This window comes from Astatotilapia calliptera, chromosome 2 (assembly GCF_900246225.1).
Source record: "Astatotilapia calliptera chromosome 2, fAstCal1.2, whole genome shotgun sequence".
NCBI classification, from domain to species: domain Eukaryota; kingdom Metazoa; phylum Chordata; class Actinopteri; order Cichliformes; family Cichlidae; genus Astatotilapia; species Astatotilapia calliptera.
Window position 1 is genome coordinate 16,789,419 of NC_039303.1, and position 24,515 is coordinate 16,813,933.

Here is a 24,515-nt window from a genome sequence, read left to right on the forward strand (position 1 = left end):
GACATTCTCGCAAAAAAAATCACGGTTTTAGTAACGCAGTAACGCAGCGTTCCTACGGGAAAGTAACGGTAATCTAATTACCGATTTTGCAATAGTAATCCCTTACTTTACTCGTTACTTGAAAAAAGTAATCAGATTACAGTAACGCGTTACAAGTAACGCGTTACTGCCCATCTCTGGTCATCACTAATGCTTGATTGCGGTTTTTGCTGGTAAGCAGGGAACTTTCTGGAGCAACAACTTTAACGCATAGAACCAAGCCTACCTGGCTCTCTTTTCTCCCTTAATGGCACGGTTTTTTCAAAAACTGATTTCTTTGCTCACACCGTCTTTGTCCAATATTAAAGTTTCATTATCTGAAACAAGCAAGTATCACAAATGCGCAAGAAAATAAAATCAGGAAGTTTTTCAAATACTAGAAAGAATAAAACACATGAAGAAAAGAAAAAAAAACCCCCACAACACTCACATATTTCATATTTTTTTATTTAAAAAAAAAAGAAAAAAAAAGAAAAAAGGCAAGTTACTATGATTCTCAGTTTTCACTTCATTAATATAATCACCCATCCCATACTCTCACAATAAACAGAACTTTCAATTCAATACACTACTTCATGCTTCTTTTTAAAGTAGAGTGCTCAACACAGCAAGTCACTGTACACAGAGTAGTTTCTGGCCGTCAATGAATGACACAGTTGCTCCACACTCCTCATGCATGACTCTTCTTTCTCCTGTTGTCTGTCAGAAGTGAACCATGATGTCATCTAGTTAGCTGTCCCATCATGTGTTGTGTTGAGTTCAACCCATGCTCGGTTTAAGGTGACCAAAGAAGTGCATTTTTAAGAGCCAAAAGGGAGTTTCTCACATACTTATTATATTCTTAAAATTCTCATCTCACAGACATACTTTGAATTTACTGTTTAAGGAATTGGCGTGATGCCAGAAAATGTGACCACATGATCACAAACCAGTTCTTACAAGAGACTAAATGAATGCAAGTCAATGGAGTGCACTCAGGATAACAGAGAGGGGGACTGGCAGCCTCCGAGATGTTAATAGAGTACACCAAAAGGAGACTTTTCTTATTCAGCACTCTGCAGTTGTACATCCTCTGTACCACACCTCTCAGAGTGAACCGGTACAAATAAGTGCTATGAACGAGCATCCCGCTTTCCGAAACTGAACAAAAGAAATGTGATATCTTCAACAAGAAAATGTTTCACTACCTCAGAATGGAAATTAACATCTTTGTAAAAATAAACAACTTTTTGTTCCAGACAGTTAAATTAGAAATAGGATATCATGGGACATGGAGGAACATACACTGACATTTATCTTTTCTATTTTACTGCCAAAACACAGTAGAATGTTGTGTTATGCAAGAATGACTCTGGCGATCATCCTTCCGCCTAGTCCACCACACAAGCCCAACAGTCCTCTGCTGTCATGGTCATCTCATGACAGCCAAGTACTAATAAGATCTACTGTTGGCCTTCTTTCTTCTCTCCTTCTGAAGAACTGGAACTGCTGCTGCTATCCCGCTCTGCTGCCATCTGCAGGAACAAAAGGAATTAAAGACTTTCACAAACACTGAGCAGAATTCTACAAAACCGCTTTAATCTGTGTGACCTTTTACTTCTTTTGGGTTTGTTCACCTCTAGTTTTCCCTAATTTTTATGGAAATTGCACATTCTAAGATATGCCTCGTTTTCAGCAAATAGCTCTTTGGTAGTCAACTTGTTTGTACAAAAATATTCTTATTTCTTTTACAGTTAGCATTTTTCTGATTCAAAAGATTCTTGGAAGCAAAATGTAATAAAATGAGGGTCTGGTCAAGACTTTTACAGTACAGCACACACTGATATACACAGTTTCAAGGCCTACCTTCTTGTAGGCCATTTCAAACAGTTTGAGTGATGCCTGCTGCAAGTTGGTTGCGGCCTGCTTGATGTTCTCGCCTGTCTCAGAGTCCTTATTGGTCAACAGATTCCTGACCTTTGAAATCTCCTCCTTCAGCTTGGTGCACTGATTTCACAAAAATAGGGGGGAAAAAATAAGACAAAAATCAAGCACAAAACATTAATTTAATCTCAGTAAATTACAACAAAGTTTAGAGCATTACCTCATCAGCAGGGAGCTGGTCTTTAAACTCTTCCATCTTGGATTCTGTGTCATGGATGATGCCCTCAGCCATGTTGACAGCTTCCACACGGTCCTGCAGCAAGACAACTCAGTATTTACCAGATACTAAAACCACAGACAACACAGTGGTGAACCATCATCTGTGTGTAAGACGTGCAACTTCTAGGCCTAAAAAGCCAATGTGGAAATGCCTGTAAACCAACTGAACAGATGTAACTGTGGGTGAAACGGCATTGAGTCCTTTGTTTGCAGCTAGTTTCAAGTCTGTTCAACATAAAGTGTCTTGAGATGACCCATTAGGAATGAGCCTTGTATAAATAAGTGTGAACTGATTTCTGTGTTTTAAGATGAACATTTTCTGTGTTGCACTGAGTTATGATGACAATAAAGTGCCCATCAATCAAGACGGTGAGATTTCACCCCCGACTTTTGTCTTTACAGTTTGACTGTTACCTTCCTCCTCCGGTCCTCCTCTGCATACTTCTCAGCATTCTTGATCATATTCTCAATGTCATCTTTACTGAGACCTCCTGATGACTGGATCACAACTGTAAAGGAGGAAATGAGATATTTATATGTGCACTTTGACTTTTACAGATACCAATTCAAACAGAGTCGTAATGCAGGGAAAAAAACAAAAAACAGTTGTCTGAAACAAGACTGAGTAAGGGCCAAGTGATTACAGCAACATGCATAAATATTAACCTCCCTATCTAGTCTGTCTTAACAACAACTGTAAAAGTCAACCAAGTTAAGTGTTAACATTTATCTAAAAATGCAGATTATTTTCAGCAGTTTGAAATGTCTTTTAGCTTGACTTGCTAACACACGAAGTGGGAAAAAAAACAAAGTTCTCAGCTTTCAGACTGGTTTACTGTGTGCACTGACTCTGCTGCTCGCGGCCTGTGCCTTTGTCCTTGGCCGACACATGGACGATGCCGTTGGCGTCGATGTCGAATGTGACCTCGATCTGAGGGACTCCACGAGGGGCTGGAGGGATTCCTACCAGAGTAAACTGACCCAGCAACTTGTTGTCTGTCGCCATCTCTCTCTCACCCTGGCACACTTTGATCTCCACCTGAGTCTGTCCATCAGCTGCTGTGGAGAACACCTGGAGGGGAACATGTGACACTGTAGATCACATGGGGCTTCACTGAGACTGTGGGACTGCAGTCCTGCTTTAAATACCTGGCTCTTCTTGGTGGGAATTGTGGTGTTCCTATTGATGAGTTTGGTAAAGACACCACCCAGAGTCTCGATACCCAGCGACAGTGGAGTCACATCCAAAAGCAGCACATCGGTTACATCGCCAGCCAGAACGCCACCCTGGATGGCTGCCCCAATAGCGACAGCTTCATCAGGGTTCACAGACTTGCTGGGGGCTCGGCCAAACAGATCCTGGACTGTCTGCTGAACCTGCAGTGCGGATGTGGTGGGGGGTGTTAATTACGAGTTATGCATGCATTAAAATCAGCATTATAAAAATCATATTCAAAATGCAGAAAACATTGTTTTACTCTTTTGTAAAAGCACTGTACAAATCTATGTTCTTCTTATTGTCTGTGCACTAGGGTTGTGCAGATAGAGATCACGTCAAAGTTAATGAGCCAGTAATGAGCCAACAATTCAACTGTCAAGCTGCCGAAAACTAAAGTGCACTGCATGTTAGCTCAACTACGAAAAAAATACACCTGTTTGCAATGTATACAGTGGTTTGCAAAAGTATTCGGCGCCCTTGAACTTTTCCACATTTTGTCACATTACAGCCTCAAACATGAATCAATTTTATTGGAATTCCACGTGAAAGACCAACACAAAGTGGTGTACACTTGAGAAGTGGAACAAAAATCATACATGATTCCAAACATTTTTTACAAATAAATAACTGAAAAGTGGTGTGTGTGTGTAATTATTCAGCCCCCTTTGGTCTGAGTGCAGTCAGTTGCCCATAGACATTGCCTGATGAGTGCTAATGACTAAATAGAGTGTACCTATGTGTAATCTAATGTCAGTACAAATTAGGGCTGCCACAATTAGTCGACTAGTCACGATTACGTCGACTATCAAAATCGTCGATGACTGATTTAATAGTCGACGCGTCGTTCGAAGCTTTGTAAGATCACAAAAGACGCAGGAATAAGTAGTAGGATTTAAGAGTGTAATAACAGACTGAAACAAAAGATTGCAGCACTGCATGTACATAGATGCCAGCTGCCGTTAAACCCGAAGAAGAAGCTGTGTCCCAGAATTCATAGCGCAGCTCAGTTCAGTTTACAACAATGGCGGCAGCTAGTTAGTTTTAATATTACTCTTATTATTCTTTCTGGGTCACAAAATAAACGTTTAACATATTTTCAGGTGAGAATGTAGCTGTATAAACCTCAAATATCTGCTCAGTTTATCAAGACACCACATATTTTCAAAGGCGTTCTGACGTTTTCGGAGACGTCTGTTACCCACTAGCTCGATAGCTAGTCGGGGGCAAGGCTCACTAGAGCCCGTGAGAACACCGGACTCCCGGCAAATCGTTTTCAAACCCACTGCCGTCTTTCGCTACTCAGGTAAAACATATATAAGTCACTTCGATAACTTCAAAATGTTATTGTTTTGCTTTTTTTTAGTATTTTATTTGTTCCTGAGTAAATCGGTTTGGCTGAGATTGAAGTTTTAGTTTTTACACAGCTGAATAAACGTCAAGAAGACAACTGATTATCAGAAGTGTGAAATGCTCGAGAATATACTCCGGTGTCCTGTTATATTTTAGATAGCAAGGAGTTTAAACTTCACCGAAACAATCTGCAAATTTCATTAAAATTTAATAAACTATCACCTTGTCTTTATTTTTAGTTAGCACATACCTTAAACACTTAAAGCTGTAAGCTAATGATAGTTACATAAGAGTAGATGCATGCTGGTGCAATAAGATGTACGTTTTACTCCAATGGATGCATGATCTGATTAGTCGACTAATCGCAAAAATAATCGGTGACTAGTCAACTATCAAAATAATCGTTTGTGGCAGCCCTAGTACAAATACAGCTGCTCTTTGACGGCCTCAGAGGTTGTCTAAGAGAATATTGGGAGCAACAACACCATGAAGTCCAAAGAACACACCAGACAGGTCAGGGATAAAGTTATTAAGAAATTTAAAACAGGCTTAGGTTACAAAAAGATTTCCCAAGCCTTGAACATCCCATGGAGCACTGTTCAAGCGATCATTAAGAAATGGAAGGAGTATGGCACAACTGTAAACCTACCAAGACAAGGCCGTCCACCTAAACTCACAGGCCGAACAAGGAGATCGCTGATCAGAAATGCAGCCAAGAGGCCCATGGTGACTCTGGACGAGCTGCAGAGATCTACAGCTCAGGTGGGGGAATCTGTCCATAGGACAACTATTAGTCGTGCACTGCACAAAGTTGGCCTTTATGGAAGAGTGGCAAGAAGAAAGCCATTGTTAACAGAAAACCATAAGAAGTCCACTTTGCAGTTTGCGACAAGCCATGTGGGGGACACGGCAAACATGTGGAAGAAGCTGCTCTGGTCAGATGAGACCAAAATGGAACTTTCTGTCCAAAATGTAAAATGCTATGTGTGGCGGAAAACTAACACTGCACATCACTCTGAACAAACCATCCCACTGTCAAATATGGTGGTGGCAGCATCATCCTCTGGGGGTGCTTCTCTTCAGCAGGGACAGGGAAGCTGGTCAGAGTTGATGGGAAGATGGATGGAGCCAAATACAGGGCAATCTTGGAAGAAAACCTCTTGGAGTCTGCAAAAGACTTGAGACTGGGGTGGACGTTCACCTTCCAGCAGGACAACAACCCTAAACATAAAGCCAGGGCAACAATGGAATGGTTTAAAAAAAAAAAAAAAAAAAAAAAAAACCATATCCATGTGTTAGAATGGCCCAGTCAAAGTCCACATCTAAATCCAATTGAGAATCTGTGGCAAGATCTCAAAAACTGCTGTTCACAAACACTGTCCATCTAATCTGACTGAGCTGGAGCTGTTTTGCAAAGAAGAATGGGCAAGGATTTCAGTCTCTAGATGTGTAAAGCTGGTAGAAACATACCCTAAAAGACTGGCAGCTGTAATTGAAGCAAAAGGTGGTTCTACAAAGTATTGACTCAGGGGGCTGAATAATTATGCACACCCCACTTTTCAGTTATTTATTTGTAAAAAAATGTTTGGAATCATGTATGATTTTTGTTCCACTTCTCACGTGTACATCACTTTGTATTGGTCTTTCATGTGGAATTCTAATAAAATTGATTGATGTTTGAGGCTGTAATGTGACAAAATATGGAAAGGTTCAAGGGGGCCGAATACTTTTGCAAGCCACTGTAAATGTCATTATGTCCCCAAACCAGACCACACATTTGTGGTGTGTACCACTTTGTCTACTGTTAACTATTCGTTGCGAATAGTTAACAGTATGGAAGCTGCAGAACTTACTCGTTTACTCCATCTAGTCCCACAAGTATAAAGTATGTGCACCCTGAGTTATTTCATGCACTTTGGTGGTTTTAAACATCTGTCTTGTGTACCTTGGGCATGCGTGTCATGCCTCCCACCAGCAGCACCTCTCCGATGTCTCCCTTGGACACTTCAGCATCCTGCATGGCCTTCTGGCAAGGAGACACGGTGCGGCGGATAAGGTCAGCAACAATACCTTCAAACTGAGCACGGGTTAGCTTCATGTTAAGATGTTTGGGACCGGAGGCATCCATAGTCAGGTAGGGGAGGTTGATGTCAGTCTGTAAAACAGAAGGACAATCACTGAGTATTTAAACAGTTACAAAATGCTTTTAACTCAGCACTGTGGTTCATTTTGTGTGACCCTGTACTAGGCCTGGCCTGCGGTCAGAATCAGGACAGTCCACTCTCACTGGGCCAAGTCCTGTAGCAGCACAGCAGCAGCGGATTCTAAAACAGAACCTGCTGCACTGAAGCAAAAAAAACAGGAGCTTCGTCTACCAGCACTGTAACACTGAGCCAGACACAGATTATCTGGACAGCTGACTGAGAGCTGGCACACAACATGCACTGAGACATGTGATGACAAGCAGTACAACCAAAATCAAAACACCCTAAAGCATCTGTGATACATCAGCCATTCAGTGTCACCTTTTTATACAACTACACAAACTCATTAGCTTCCCATGAGGATAAAAGCTAGGAGTACCTGCAGTGAAGAGGACAGCTCACACTTTGCCTTCTCCGCAGCCTCTCTGACTCTCTGAAGAGCCATGTTGTCCTTCGTCAGGTCTACACCGGACTGAAAAGAAACAGCGCAGGTTGAAAACGCAAAACTTCACAAATAGATCAAGGCTTAAAGACTGTTAGAATACCCACCTCTCTCTTGAACTCCTTGACAATGTGTCTGAGGAGGTGCTGATCAAAGTCCTCTCCTCCAAGGAAGGTGTCACCATTTGTGGACTTCACCTCAAAAACTCCCTTCTGGATCTCCAGGATTGAGATGTCAAACGTACCTCCACCTAGATCATACACAGCAATACTGGAAACACATTCATAGAGGTTAACACAACAACAGAGCGAGTAGTTGTATTCTTCTATGTACAGGATCATCTATCATCTTTCTTAGCAAGTACTGATACTCCTAAGCATAGCAGTAAACATCAGGTGGTTTTTTGTCATCTACACACATCTTATCTTGGGTCTTGTCCAGGCCATAGGCCAGAGCAGCAGCAGTTGGCTCGTTAATCACACGCAGGACGCTCAGACCAGCGATCTGCCCAGCATCTTTGGTGGCCTGTCAAAGAAACAAGTTGACACAAGTATCGAAGATGAATCGTTACTTCAATCATCAAGTGCATTCCAAAGCAGCAACAAGGACACAGAAACTAATTATCCGACATCTACATATCACCTTAACTGCTCTGAGACTGAGGTAGATTAGTCTTATCAAAAACTTCGAACAGTTTTAAAAAAAAAAAAAAAAAAAAAAAAAGGGGGGGGGGGGGGTGGAAAAATAAAGAAAGTATAAAAAGAAAGTATATGATGAACTAGAAAGTGAAAATTTCAGAAGAAATTTTAAGTGTGCCTATGCCGCTGCTAATCAGTGTAGTTTGCCATTCATACGGCTACAGAGAGCAAAACTCAGCAGAGCAGCCATTCTCCACCATGAACTATGGTAAAAAACAAACACCACTCGCGCCTCACAGATGACAGCTTACAGTTTTGTGTAAAGATGAGGTGACTTCGTACAGCCCCGATTTGCAGACGCTGTGCACAGAGGTTCATGAGCAGTCCCATTGTACCACGGCAGACCCGACAATGTTTGCATAAACACGCTTTGAAGTTTAAGTTCAAGGTTCTTTATTTGTCACATGCAAAGTTATACAAGTATAACACACAGTGAAATGTAGCCTGACACGCTCCTCGACATGTGCAAAAAAATTGAGGGGGGGGGGTGTAGAGGAAGCACACACATATATTTGTGTATATACATATACACACACACACACACACACACACACACACACACTGAGTGAATGTGCAGTAGTAGCAGTAAGCAGGTGAATTCTGTACATTAATATGAATAGACATCTGACTATTTTACAGGAAGCATTACGTTATGGACCACTTTTTTCACATGGTTGGTGTACCCACACAGCCGGCTGTAGCTTTTCATCTCACAGCCCAACACACACCCAAAAAACAGCCGAGAGATCACAGACTTTACGCCCGTGGGTCCACCTCCCCTGCAGCGGCACTGCATACCACGCCCTGCCACACACATCAAACACGTAAAATAAATATTTATGCACTTTTGCATTCACTTTTTGTTTTTTGTTATTTTTACAGTGTTCTGAATGATTAACAATGATCTACAGCCAATCTTGTGTATTATTATACAAACTTTGGTTATAAGATTCAAATAACTATTTAATAAAAGCTAAATATTTTATATGAGAGTAAGAAAGAAAAGTATATCTTTGTGTCCCCCTTTCCCTGTTAATGCCCTACCTGGCTCCCTGGCAAAAGCTTTGCTAGATCCGCCCCTGCACAGTTACCAGTTGTCAGCTACACAAAAAAGGATATTGGTGTTATTTGTCTGTCAGAAACAGTTCATGACTTCCCTTCAACTCATTCATGTCACCTAAAAGGTAAACCCGTTTCTCCATCACCAGTTCAGCTCTGATGATTCAGTAAGGACATCTCCTGGTTTGGACCAGCCGTTTTTACAGCTGTGGCTCCAGCAAACATCAGCTGATACTAGAAATTAAAATCAAATGAATTTAACAACAGCTGATCAAGCTTAAACGTGCTGCTGTTGTTTAGCGCGATAAACAAGAGAGAAAAGCCGATCATTGATCAGTTTCATGATTGAAGTTGCAACAGGCGAGAGAATGACAGGGGAGGCTGCGTAACGACAGAATAAATCCAGCTTTGTGTCTTCTTCCGTTCTACCTGAAGTACGGGACAAACTGTGTTCCTTTTCAGCTCAATACGAAACGCGTAATATTTTCTCTGAATGCGGGACGATTCAGTTTGTACGGAACGGTTTGCAACTCTACGAACTAACCCTTATGAATAAAATAAAATTCAATTCAATTCATCAGTAACTTAGCGCGCACACAGCTGTATAGAAACTGCGTCATGCCAGCTAGCACGCAGTACGACTTATTGTAACTGATTGTAAAAAGTTAACACAACGAAAATAAACTACACCTAAACTCTGTTTATATCCGACCCAAATAGAGTGCAGTTCATAACTTCTTACCTGAAATTCAGTTAACCTGCTTCTCCTGCCTTCAATTTCCCTGATCCATGGCTGCCATCTGTTTGAGCTCCGCGTTAGCCACCTCGCATGTGTCTTTTTCCCGCATGTAAATACACCGGTGGCTAGCTGCCCTTTGTTGAAGCTAATTTATGGCTCAACGGTAAGATGACTGTAAAAACTGCGTCGACCGTGAGTGTCAGCAGGGTCTGAAGATGAATTGGCACAAGCCTCATGTCTTAACTTTGCTTTGTTAAAGAGATATGATGATTTGAAAATGCCTCTCAGAGAGTTCCAGCGGTGATTTTGAACAAAGTCCCCATTCACTTTCTATGGAGACATTCATATTTCAAACATTGTGTTGCTCTGAGGCGATTTGATAAAAATCTGTAACTTCCACAACAGTGATAGTGACATTTTCTGAAAGCCAGTAAAAATACCTACGTTTTGATGTATAATTTGTGGAGGTTGAGTGAAAATTGAGTGAGTAGCAAGAAGTTGTCCTTTTTCAGTTTTCTCTTCATGTCTGAACAAGTGCTCACTCTGAGTTAATTGCATAGCAACCATAACAACGCATGTATTTTCTCAAAAATCACAAAGCTGCAACTGAAAACTTAAAGGATTTAATTAAAATGGTAAAAGATATTTAAAAAAAATAAAAATAAAAATAAAAAATAAAAAAGCTGAATCACACAGGAATAGCCCAATGATCTGAGAACATTTTAAAGTTTGAATGGAGTTTCTAGGTGAAAGTATGAGGAAGTAGTTAAGTTTCAACAACAAGCAAGTTTTAGCAGAATTGTGGAAGTTTCCCATTCATTTCAATGGGACAAATTAAAGGAAAAAAGTGTAATATTTTAAAAAGTATAATAGTTATAAGTACCAAAAGTCATAGCAGGAATTAGCAGAAAGAGCAGAACAGTTTAGAGTTTGAACTGAGAAAATCGGCTGAAAACTGACGGAGTAGTTAAGCGGCAAAGAAAGTGGCAACTTGAAGAATAACTAGAAAAAAAATTTGCATTTCCTGCGAAAATGCTGTGTGGATGCCTTAACGCTGAAGATGTCTGCTGAAAAAAAAAGCTGAAAAAGCAGAATTATCTGCTGAAAAGAGGTGTGGAAGCAGAGGTGCTTGCTGAAGATGGCTGTATGTGTAATGATACACTGGGGAGTGTCAAGAAAGCAGAGCGCATGCAAGCAGGGAACATGTGTAGCAACTGTCACAGGCAGGATTCGAACCTCTGCCACCGGGTCTCACGGCAGCTGCTCAACCCTCTGAGCCAAATGAGTTCTGGTCACAAACAAAGATATGATGAGAGGGAAAATGTGCACTGTGGAGCAGAAGCTCAAATTAGCAGAAAAGAGGGGAAGAGGAAGAATTTTGTTCTGAAATGAGGTAAAGAAACTGAAATTTGTGCTTAAAACAAGTGAAAAAGCTGAACTCTGAAATCCTGCTAAAACAGCAGAAGAGGCTGATATTTTTCAGCTACTCATTGAGCCAAACTGGTTCTCACGTAACTGAAAAAAGGTGAAAAAGCTTACAATTCTAATGAAAACAGCAGAAGAGGCTGCCAAAAATCATAAAACGTTGCCGAATTGTAATAAATTATCAATATGAATTTGTAGTGAAAAACAAACAAACAAACAAACATAAACAAACATGTGGGCCAAGGTGGAACTGAACCCATGAACTTTGGTCTGAAGAGCCGTTTCCTTACCAATCGCGCCACTGGCAAAGAGAGCGGGCGCCTGGAAAACAGGGTGATGAGCAGTCAGAATTAGATCGCGGTGAGAGGCGAAAAAAAACTCAGTTTTTTGGAGTTACAAAACGTCGTGTAACTCAAAAACTAGGTGGGATAGAAGCATTCTTACACTGGGTGAATCAGCGGACTTTGGTGAACTTTGACTGCGATTTACATAGATCTTTGTACCTCCGTCGCGGAGATATGACAAGAGAAGAAACGGCTTCATTTTTGGAGTTTGAAAAATGAGAGGAGGACAGATTTCCACCCCTCAAACAAACGTAATTTATGGCTCAATGGTAAGATGACTGTAAAAACTGCTTCGACCGCGAGTGTCAGCAGTGTCTGAAGATGAATTGGCACAAGCCTCATGTCTTAACTTCGCTTCGTTAAGTAGATATGACGATTTGAAAATGCCTTCAGTTTCAGTATTTCAGCTCTGAGTTTCACAACCTCCCCATAGACTTTGAATGGGGAGTTTTGAGACCTTGTGTCACTTCGAGGCAAATTGTGAAAAAACCGTAACTCGCACAATAATTATAGTGACACTGTCTTAAAGCCAGCAAAAATACCTACATTTTGATGTATAATTTGTGGGGGGTGAGTGGAAATTGAGCGAGTAGCAAGAAGTTGTTCAGACATGAAGAGAAAATTCAGATCAGACCAGCACTCACTCTGAGTTAATTGCATAGCAACCATAGCAACGCGTGTATTTTCTGAAAAAAAAAAAAGAAAAAAAAAAATCACAAAGCTGCAACTGAAACTTAAAGAGGCATTAAATGAAAACGGTAACAGATCTGAAAAAGCTGAATCACACAGGAATAGCCCAATAATCAGAGAACATTTTAAAGTTTGCATGGAGTTTCTAGGTGAAAGTATGAGGAAGTAGTTAAGTTTCAACAACAAGCAAGTTTTAGCAGAATTGTGGAAGTTTCCCATTCGTTTCAATGGGACAAATTAAAGGAAAAAAGTGTAATATTTTTAAAAGTATAATAACAGAAAATACCAAAAGTCATAGCAATCGTTAGCAGAAATAGCTGAATAGTTTAAAATTTGAATGGTAAAAATCGGACAAAAATTGTGGGAGTAGTTAAGTGGCGAAAAACGTACAGGAGCAACCAGAATAACTAGAAAAATTTGCATTTCCTGCAAAAATGCTGTGTGGATGCCTTAACGCTGAAGATGTTTGTTGAAAAAAGCTGAAAAAATTGAAAGTTGGAAAAAAAAAAAAAATGCTGCCCTGAGCAGGATTCGAACCTGGCCATCCTGGTCTAAGGGCAGCTATTTAGCTCACTGAGCCAACCTCTTTCTCACAAAGAAGAGGTGGAGAGATTGACAATTGTGCTGAAATGAGCAGAAGCTGCTGAGAATTGTGCTGATAAGAGGTGGAAAGGCTGAAAATTTTTCAGAAGAGGTGAGTAAGCAGAATTTGGGCCAAAAAAAAAAAAAAAAAAAAAAAAAGCAGCACGGTGGCTAGCACTGTTGCCGCACAGCAAGAAGGTCCTGAGTTCAATTCCACCATCAGGCCGGGGTCTTTCTGTGTGGAGTTTGCATGTTCTCCCCGTGTTTGCGTGGGTTCTCTCCGGGTACTCCGGCTTCCTCCCACCGTCCAAAGACATGCAGCTTGTGGGGATAGGTTAATTGATTAATCCAAATTGTCACTAGGTGTGAATGTGCGAGTGAATGGTTGTCTGTCCCTGTGTGTTAGCCCTGCGACAGAATGGCGACCTGTCCAGGGTGTACCCTGCCTCTCGCCCTATGACAGCTGGGATAGGCTCCAGCGCCCCCCGCGACCCTGAAAAGGATAAGCGGAAGCGAATGGATGGATGGATGGGGAGAAAAAAAAAAAAAAAAAAAAAAGAAAGTGAAAATTCTGCTGAAAAGAGGTGAAAGAGCAGAATTTCTGCTGAAAAGAGTTTTTTTCTGAAAACAGCAGAAAAAACTGAAAATTTTGCTTAAAAGATTTCTATCAGAATTGCTGCTGAAAAGAGTTGAATGAGCAGAATTCTACTGAAAAGAGGTTTTTGCTAAAAAGAGCTGAAAAAGTTTGGATTTGTGCTGAAAAGGGGTTAAAAAGATGAAATTTGTGTTGAAAAGAGTTAAAAAAAAAGTTTAACTGTTAGCTGAAAGAAATGTTGCCATAAGCTGGATTTGAACCCAGGCCTCCCAGTCTGAGAACGGATGCTTATCTCACTGAGCTAAAACACAGCTCAGCCCAGCATGCAAAATCAGTGACCACATTGATAATGTGTTCCATTCATTTAAATGGTCAAAAGTCATAACACACATCAGCAGAAATAGCAGAATTTTTAAAGTTTAAACATAGTATAAATACTAAGTTTTAGCAGAAATACTAAATAATATTTTTTTCCTGCCAAATCATAGCATTTGTGCTGGAACACAGAAAATTCTGCCAAATCATAGTATTTGAGCCAAATCATACATCCATCCATCCGCTTACCCTTTTCAGGGTCGTGGGGGGCGTTGGAGCCTATCCCCGACAGACTGGCAACCTGTCCAGGGTGTACCCTGCCTCTCGCCCCCAAATCATACAATTTGTGGTAAAACATTATTTATGATTTAGCAGAAACACTGGGACTTGGTAGAAATACTATGATTTACATGAAATACTTTGACTTAGCAGAAGTACTACAATCCAGGAAAAAAAAGTACTACAGCATAGCAGAAATTCTATCATTGAGCAGAATTACAAGGATTTAGAAGAAATACTAAGATTTGGCACAAACACTGATGTGGCTCAAGAACCTTTATTATGCAGTTATACTATGATTTGGAAGAAATACTATGCTTTGGCACAAATACTATGATTTGGCTCAAATACTATGATTTACCAGTAATACTATGTTTTGGTACAAATACTACACTTTGTCACAAATACTATAATTGAGTACAAGTACTATAAGATTACAGAAATACTATGATTTAGCAGAAATACTATGTTTTTGCAGAAACACTGTAATTTCGCTTAAATAGTATGAAATAGCAGTAATACTATGATTTGGCAGAAATACTACTTTTTAGCACAAATACTATTGTACAGAATGGTGTACGTCAGTTTAATGCTGGGTGGTGCTGCAATAGTAACTATCCTCGGTCAGAAGGAGAGGCTGACACCCAGGGATTAGATTGCCACAGGTGGAGTTTATTGCGGTCAGATGGATGGTACAGGGAGGTATGGCATACAAGTAGGAGGATGTGGAGAGGTGATATGGTGTGGTTTCTATGATTAAGAACAGGGTATGCATTACAATATGCATACAGATTAAAGATTAAGAAAACTGGCAACAAATTCCTCCACTACAAATCAGTCTGATGCCACTTTTTACAGGGTTCACGTTTACTAAGGCACTACCCAAAAGGCGCCACAAGAGGGCACTCCAACACAAGTGATGACCTATTTACACTGATGCACTTAGTTAACAGCCCCTACTTAGCCACTACATAATACAGTGATATTACAGTATACAAATTCACACAAATACTATGATTTGGCAGAAATACTATGACTGAGTAGTAATACTATAACATAACAGATTTCCTAGAAAAAAAAAACTATGAAATTGCAGTAATTCTATGACTTGGCAGAGATACTACGTTTTAGCACAAATACTATAACAACGCAGAAATACTATGACTTAGTAGTAACATTAGTACTATAACATAACAGTTCAATATTCTTGCACAAATACCACAATATGGCAGAAATACTATGTTTTAGCAGCAATACTGTGATTTGGTATAAATACTATGATTTGGCACACATACTATATTCCGCAGATGCATTATAACATAACAGATATTCTACGACTTAGTAGTAATACTATAACATAACAGAATTATTAATTGGGCACAAATACCACGATTTGGCAAAAATACCATGATTCGGCACAAATACGACATGGCAAAAATACTAGGATTGGGTACAAATACTATGATTTGGCAGAAATACTATGATTTGGCAATAATACTGCGTTTTAACACAACTACTTTTGATTGAAATACTATTACTCCATACAAATACGATGCTTTGGGACAAATACTATGTTTTGGTTCCAATACTATGATGTGCAACAAATACTATGATTTGGCACAAGTACTATGATTTAGTACAAATACTATGATTTGGCAGAAATACTATGCCTTAGTAGTAATACTATAACATAAGAGATATACTATGGTTTTGCAGACATACTATGTTTTTGCACAAATACCATGATTTGGCACAAATGCTATGATTTAGCAGAAATACTATGATTGGGTACAAATACTATGATTTGGCAATAATACTGCGTTTTAACAACAACTAATGAGATTTGATTGAAATACTATGATTTAGAAGAAATACTATGACTCCATACAAATACGATGCTTTGTCACAAATACTATGATTTGGCACAAGTACTATCATTTAGTACAAATACTATGATTTGGCAGGAATACTCTGATTTAGCAGAAATACTATGTTTTAACATCAATACCATCTTTTGGCAGAAATTCCTGCTAAAAAGGACCATTTCTTCTTTTTAGCAGAAATACTGTAATTTGGCATAAATACTATAATTTGGGATAAATACTATGATTTGGCACATATAATATATTCAGCACATATATTATAAAATAACAGAAATATTATGATTTGGCCCCAAAACCATGATTTAGCAGAAGTACTATGATTTAGCAGAAGTACTATGATTTAGCAGAAGTACTAAGATGTAGTAGAAGTACTAAGATGTAGTAGAAGTACTTTGCTTTAGCAGAAATACTATGATTGAGGAGTAATACTTAAACATAGGAGAAATATTGATACACAGACACACATACACAGAGAGTAAAAGGAACAGGAGCTGTTGAGAGTCTGGGCTTGGTATATGTAGGTCAGTTAAATTAGCTGCACCTGCTGTAGTCAGCCCTTACAGACACAGAGAGAGGTGTGAGTTTTCTTCAGTGTATTTCTGACATTCAGGATTCCCCTCGAACAAATGGCCATAATTTCCTAACCGTAGAGGCTAGAACGGTCATTCAGACATCGTTTTGTTCAGAAGAGAGGGGGGAATCTTCAGGTCTTCATAATTCAGAGATAAAATATAAATTATTAAAGATATATGACTTGTAATACACTGTAACCGAGTAGAGGCGAAGCAAAAACTGCCTTGACTTGCTCTCAAACAACCTTTGGTAACTCTAAATCTATATGGAGCATCAAAATCATTCTTTCACCGTAAGAAACAGCAGCCTTTGGTGAACAGTCATGGAATTTTTCAGGGCTCTGTGGAAATCCATCAGAAAGATATGATGAGAGAAAAAAAGTGCCTAATTTCCAGAATTTGAAATCTGATGAAATCTGAGCAAGGGACAAATTTCCTACCCTCAAACAAGTCTAACTCATCTCAGAACGGTAATAGGTGAGGAAAAAAAATTCTTGAATTGTGAGCATCAGGAGTGTCTGAAGATATACCGGGACAAGCCTCATGTCTTAACTTTGCTTCGTTAAGGAGATATGACGATTCGAATATGCCTCTCATTACAGAAATGCAGCGGTGATTTTGAACAAACTCTCCATTGACTTTATATGGAGAGTTTTCTGACCTTGTGTTGGTCTGAGGAGATTTGCCAAAATTCTATAAACCCCACAACAATGATGGTGACATTTTCTGAAAGCCAGCAAAAATACCTACGTTTTGATGTATAATTTGTGGAAGTTGAGTGAAAATTGAGCAAGTAGCAAACAGTTGTTCGGACATGAAGAGAAGACTGCAAAAGCTTCAGTGGCACACTGGAAGCCAAGAGCATAGCAACCATAACAACGCATGTATTTTGTGAAAAATCACAATTTTGCAACTCAAAACTTTAAGAGGCATAAAAGTAAAACAGTAAAAGATTTGAAAAAGCTGAATCATACCTGAATAGCCCAATAATTTGAGAACATTTTAAAGTTTGAATGGTTGTTCTACGTGAAAATATGAGGAAGTAGTTAAGTTTCAAAAACAAGCAAATTTTAGCAGAATTGCAGAAGTTTCCCATTCATTTCAATGGGACAAATTAAAGGAAAAAAGTGGAATATTTTAAAAAGTATAATAGCAAAAAATAGCAAAAGTCATAGCCGGAAAGAGCAAAAATAGCAGAATAGTTTAAAATTTGAACGGTGAAAATCGGCTGAAAATTGTGGAAGTAGTTCTACGGCTAAAAGTGTACGGAAACACCCGGAATAATAATAATAAAGAAGAAAGAGAAACAGGAACTCAATAGTGTGGATGCTTAAAGCATCCACACAAATAGTGGAATAAAGAATAAAGAGAAACAGGATCTCAATAGTGTGGATGCCCTTGAGGGCATCCACACAATAAATCCAATGAATAGTAATAAGTGTGCCTCTTGGCATAGGCACACTTAATTACACTATACCTTAAAATATATATATTGATTATAAATCAGGTTGGCGATTTGAACATGAACTTGGCCAAATTATTCTATCCTGTGTGAATTGGGTTAACAGTGATTCGGTGCTCTCCTGTCTGGATGTCTGAATCATTTTTATGTTCCAAAAATAGCATCAGTTAAACAATGAAGGCATAGTGCATAATACAAATCTGTGAAGGGGATAAAATATCAGTATCATAGGGACAATACAATTTATAAATCACATTCTAACTGAATTTAAAACTATACTTTATGTATGCATCAGTTAAACATGTTTTTGGAGGTTTAAATAGATTTAAGTAAAATGTCTTTAAAGCAGTTGAATGTATTGCAAGTTGCTCCACTCTAGTGGAAACATGATACAGTCTGCTACAGTTAGTAACCTCTGAATCTTCTCAGTGTCACAGCAGGAAAACAATAATTCACTTCTCAAAAGCTGAGCTTTTCTTAAAAGACCCTGGTGGAGGCCTGACATCTGCTTTTAAACATTCATATCTTGGTGCTCGTGCGAAAACGTTTAGCAACGTTTCCTTCAATAGAAAGCCTGTGTGTGCATACCTGTCTCTGAGAGTCATTGAAGTAGGCTGGAACAGTGACCACAGCATTCTTCACCGTGCTTCCCAGGTAGCTCTCTACAACATGAATATGAAGCAAAACTAATGCTCACATGTGCAAAACATTTAAATTATCTTTTGACTGTCTGCACAACTATACCTGCAGTCTCTTTCATCTTCATAAGAACAAAGGCTCCTGCCTGGCTAGGGGAGTACATTTTGCCATGAGCCTCAACCCAAGCATCACCATTTGATGCACGCACAATTTTGTAGGGAACATTCTTCCTGTTGATGGAAAAAAGGTAGTTTTTTTTACCCAGCTAAGTTTATTTCTTTCATTATATCCAACATTTAAAAAAATAAACCTCGGATTTGAGATTTAAATGCAATAACTGAGAATGGTAAATGGACCGATTCTTATATAGCGCTTTTCTACTCTCCCGGAGTACTCAAAGCGCTCTATACAACACGCCACATTCACCCAGTCACACCCATTCTCACAAGCACTACCTCTATACTGAGTGCTTCCTAACTACACTCACACACATTCATACTCCGATGGATGCATCGGAGAGCAACTTGGTGTTAGTATCTTGCCCAAGGATACTTTGCATGCAGACTGGAGGAGCCTGGGATCAAATCTCCAACCTTCCGATCAGTAGGTGACCTGCTCTACCTCCTGAGCTACAGCCACCCCGGAATCTTTTTAAAGGCCAGAAATGAACTCACAGATCTTTCTGGACCTCTGGGTCTTCAAAGCGCCGTCCAATCAGTCTTTTGGTAGCATACAATGTGTTCTGAGGGTTGGTAACAGCCTGGCGTTTAGCAGGCATGCCCACCAGACGCTCACCATCTGCTGTGAAAGCAATGACTGAAGGAGTTGTCCTCGCTCCCTCTGCGTTCTCCAGCACCTGAACATAAATAAGAAAACATTTAGATTGGAGGAATCATTGTTTCATCAGATTCATCAATCAACCCCAGTTTTTAAAGTTGGAGGTAGAAGAGAAAAAAAAAGACCAAGAACCAAAAACCTCAATTAATGAGTGTTAACATTTTTCAGTTTTTTTTCTCAAAACGGTAGAAAAACTACAGAGAAAAAAAAAACAACTTTGGATTCTGTTTACACAAAGTTACCCATTTCTTTACCAGGGATGCACTGATGTGATGTTTAACTTTTGTTATTAATCATATCCTGGGGCAGTGAGGCTTTTGAGTAATGCTGCATCAGTGTCTACGATCCCATCTATTTGGCCAGTCTGATTTTTTTTCCTGTTCTGGTTTACTTACACATACAGTAACAAACTTCCATTAAGTTAATTAACACAACATTTAGTTTACCCGCTTAGAAGTTCTCTAGTATCAGCACTCAGGATGGGTTCCATTTCCATAGATACTGCTAGATTAAAGATAGGGGATTAAACAAACAAACAAACATGTGAATCATCTAAAGCATCACCTTGGCCTGTTTGCCCTCCATGACTGCAACACATGAGTTTGTGGTTCCCAGGTCAATCCCAATGACTGCACCTTTGACGGCTTCAGACCTGCAGCACATACAATGATAGTGACAAACTCAGCAGACCTCATGTTTACACCAAAAGATCCAAATTTCTCAGACTTCTATTTAGAAATACCAATACAGAATATGGCATTCTGTTTGGTGACAAAAAAGTATTTTAAATTGTGAATATGAATCACAGCCATTAGGAAGTGAATGTATAGTTTTACCTCTAAACGACAAACAAAAATTGCTAAACCAGCACCAACGTCATGCTGTTAGTGCACGTTCATATAACGCAGGCACTTTAATGTTGATACTCACGCATAGTCTCTCCTGGAGAGGGCTCTAAGAGCATCTGGTTGGAAGCCGGTCCAGCATGCCTGATAATACAGAACAACGCAGTTACACAGCTGTTAACTCAGACAAAATATTTGCGATGAACTCACAAAATTCGACATTTTGAACCTCAAAAGGAAAGATCCAAGTATATTTAAAAAAAATAAAACAGGATGAAAATTGGAAGAACCAAAGCATAGATAACATTATCGGAGTCACAAACAAGCACATGTGACAAGAAACCATTCTTAATAGTGGGATCCAGCTAAGCGAAGCCTGTAGAAGATCGAGCTCTAAATGTGTTACTTAAACTGTGGAGCAGCGTGCTGGAGGAGGGGACGCCTCACCGAAGATCACAGACCCACAGCTCTGCTACAGCCTTGGAACTAGCTCAAAACGAACATTAAAACTCACACACCAAAGTAAAATATTTCAGTAGATGACGAAGCAAGTAGTACTTGCTTCTCTAATGACCGCACTTTGAAAAACAGCTGCCAAGTAGGTCCGGTATCAAATGAAGTGAGCTAGCACGCATTAGCTTAGCCCCACAGATATGAAACACACCAGCACATCGAATGCTAGAGCGGCGGCTCAATACTATGTTGTTATTGCACATCTCTTCTCGTGACACACATTTATTACAGTGTCTGCTGGACTGTGCTCATTGTTAGTGACACAGTAATGATCTAACCACGACTAAATATGCTGTCCTCAAGCTTACGCTGTTAGCATCTAAAGCTAGGAAGCTAATGGCCACATCGTAATGCATCTACTTAACTGTTTGACATTTACCTTTTTAATCAAGGACGAAACGCTTCTGATATTACTCTTCGTGGGAAGAGTCCTTGAAACGCTTCGGGCGACGCTCAACATTTTCACAACTCAGCTAACAGGCTTGCTAACTTCGATTTTAAACTACAGCTTTTAAGTAAAAGCACACTCTTCAGATAGTTCGGCAGCGAAGGAATGCTAAAATATTTCAGCTTTCCGAGCCTCTTCAGACTTTAACGCAGCGTCTCCTCAGAAAACCGCATAGAGCTCAGCTGCGACAAGACTGCTCGCCTCTGGACTGCAACGGCAAAAGACCTGCGAAGCTTCTTCTCGAATTATCCAACACATGTTGCACCATGCACCGCTCAAGGACCCCAAAAATGGGCTCTACAATGACTGCCTGTTTTTTTTTCATCGATAGTAAAATGCCTAAAACAACAGTTTAAAATCGAATATGCAAATCAATTGGAAAAACTGACATTAATTAAAGAATAAAGCTGTCTGATATAAAGATCAAATATATACCGGTGGTTTTTGGATGTTCGCGGTTTTGGCACGGGTAGGGCAGACGCATTTAGTGGGCCTGTGAAGGTCATGATGTAACGTGGGGTATTGAAGAGTTTCACGTGTGTTACATCACGGATGCTGGAAGAATTTATCAGCTGTAATTTAGCTATTCTCACTGCTCTGTTAGTTTATTCGCCGATATGACACGAGCAGCATTTAGATATGTATCCATACACACATTTGCCAACAATGTGATAGGGTAATAAGTGTCGCACTGTGTGAGGAAGTCAGGAGTGGCAGAGAAGTATGTGAGTTTGGTGTTAGGTGGGACGAGAACAGCTAGAGTGGTACTGAGCTGTGTGGTAGGAGTAACAGGCTCAAGGCCGGGGCGAGGTTACATCAGTGATCGGCTCTGATCCCCATCTTGTGACAGACAGGTTAACAGATGAGGTCAGACAGGACTCTTTGTGGAGCCTTCAAAGCTTGTGTCGAGTAATGGAGGGGGCGTTTCCGCGACGCGCGTATCGAGGCTTGCTTTATTTATGGGAGGAGCTGAAAATGATGACGTCCGAAGCCTCGCTGCCCGGCTGTACCACGTGACTGGTTCATGAAGTGGTTCGAACTTTGCCGCGAGCTATGACAGCGATATAAACCCCTCAGACTTCATTCAAAATGTGGGTGTTTGATGGAGAGTTGCGGTTAGTGAGACTTTGGAGACAATTTGGAGAGAGTTTGGAGGTTTATGAGAGTGAGGAGAGAAAGTCAGGAGAGAATGGAGCCACCTAAGAAGAGGAGGATGTCCTCCCCTGTGTGGGAACATTGTTTTTTTTCCTCCCAACAAGGTATGTAAATTTCTACAGAAGATGTATTTTCATAATACTGATGGTGCAATACAATTTATGTTAAGCTGTCGTTACTTTTGTACAAGGTGAAGTGTTTGCTATGTGCCAGGGAGCTGGGATATAACAACAACGCCTCATCCATGCTTAGGCACTACAGAGCTTTGCATGAGAATAAGGGGAACACTGATTGTGGAGCAAGACCAGGTGAGCCATCAAATGCCATGATAATATAGCATGCAGTAATGTTACTAAATGATATAACAATATTATACGACTGTTATAAGTTACGTGTGTGATATTTGTGCTTTGTTTTTATTGTCTTTCCTCAGGAGAACAATCTCAAATAGATGAAGACCTGGTTAGCATGGTGATTGAGGACTCCCAGCCATTTAGCATTGTGGAGGACAAAGAATTTAAAAGATTTGTTAAATCATTAAATCCTAGCTATGTTCTCCCCACTAAAAAGGTCATAAAAGCAGTGAAAATTTAGTTTTTACAGAATAAAATGTGGGCAGGACTGTGGCTCAAAGCCTCAGTGTGTAGCTGTCCATACCTGAACGTTACAAAAGCACAACCACTGTCCGCACCCCAACCACACCTCACCTCACAGTAAATGATCATTTCCATTTTAAGCATTTCCAAATGATAATTTTCCATACTGCCAGTATAAATATACACAGTATACTGCTATCACTACAATATACATGTTTTACACACTCCTTTTGTTGTTGACATTTACAGGCTGTGTGCAAAATGCCACACTCTTCAAATTCATGCCAACTAATATTTTTACGTCCAGTAGATGTCCTACTAGAGCAAATGAAGCTTCAAGAAGCTTTGCGCTGGGGTGAACCAATTGGATGAAAAGCTTCAGTGCTTCATGAAGCTTCATCTGCCCATCACTAGTTAGAGGACCTAGTGAGGTGGAGTTCACTCTTCTCTAGAGAGTAGAGGAATAAAAGGCTGTGTCCAAATTCAGGGGAAGGATGCTCATAAGGACACTACCTACCTACGTCACAAGGTGTCCTTAGACGGACGGGTAGTCAGGAAGGGAGCAGCTGTGGACAGCCCCCTTCTATTCTCCATATGTCATGATCGGAGGCAATAAGACGCAGGGTTCTCAAGCACGAACCGCTTTTTATTGAATTGTAGCAGCAGTGTACGTGGCTACATCAATTTCTGGAAAACACATATACAAACCAGTATTCTAGTGACCTCTAGTGGCTGCCCCCATGGTAGCCTTACTAGGACAACATAAACAGATTTCACAACATCTCCCCCTTTAACAAAAGTACTTTAAACATAAAACAGTGGCGCTGCTCTTGCGGCGACCAGCAGGTTGTCTCTGTCTGTTAGTGTCAGTGTCTTAACTTATTTTTTATTCTTTTATTTTATCTTATTTTTCTTTCTTTTTTTTGCCTGAGGAAATCCTACAGCATCGGCTTGTGCTTTGTGGAACTTCTTTTGTTGAAGATGGGTTTTTTATTTCGCTTGGTTTTATTGGCAATCCTGACGGTTGTTTGGAGTCAGTGCTACTCCCACACAATTACATACTCACGGGAGTTTCTTCTGGATCTTCGGTGGACAGGCCCGTCTTTGGACTCTTTTCACCCTCCAGTGTTTTCCAGCTCTGGATTATCCAGTAATCAAAGGGGCACTTTTGTTTTTAACAGAGTCAAAGCAAGGAAGCGGGGTAAGAAGGGAGGCCTACGTCAGCGATTGCGGAAGCAAATACGGTACAACCGTATTCCTTTACCATCAATAATCCTGGCTAATGTGCAGTCTCTGAGGAGTAAATTAGATGAACTGCATTTGAATGTTGCACATTTACGTGACTACAGGGATGCATGTCTAATGGCATTCACAGAGACTTGGCTCAAGGATTCTGACTCTGATTGTTCTCTGGAATTAAATGGCTTCGGGGTTCCCATACGT

At 40.0% G+C, this 24,515-nt stretch overlaps 1 protein-coding gene and 1 non-coding gene across 2 annotated transcripts; both read right to left on the reverse strand.

The window, feature by feature from the left end:
* Nucleotides 1-470: 470 nt before the first annotated feature.
* On the reverse strand, nucleotides 471-21,569 carry hspa9 (heat shock protein 9). Its single transcript, XM_026185620.1, has 16 exons — nucleotides 21,253-21,569; nucleotides 20,446-20,504; nucleotides 20,080-20,167; nucleotides 19,353-19,534; nucleotides 18,784-18,908; nucleotides 18,628-18,701; nucleotides 7,815-7,921; nucleotides 7,504-7,666; nucleotides 7,334-7,426; nucleotides 6,696-6,905; nucleotides 3,331-3,558; nucleotides 3,031-3,253; nucleotides 2,596-2,690; nucleotides 2,123-2,215; nucleotides 1,885-2,025; nucleotides 471-1,553 (listed from the first exon to the last, which is right to left on the reverse strand). The coding sequence occupies exons 1-16, from the start codon at nucleotides 21,331-21,333 to the stop codon at nucleotides 1,482-1,484; spliced, it is 2,034 nt and encodes a 677-aa protein (XP_026041405.1). The 5' UTR covers nucleotides 21,334-21,569; the 3' UTR covers nucleotides 471-1,481.
* LOC113009624 (small nucleolar RNA SNORA74) lies at nucleotides 6,979-7,182 on the reverse strand. Its single transcript, XR_003270217.1, has one exon. It is a non-coding gene; the product is annotated as a small nucleolar RNA SNORA74 (small nucleolar RNA).
* Nucleotides 21,570-24,515: the final 2,946 nt, after the last annotated feature.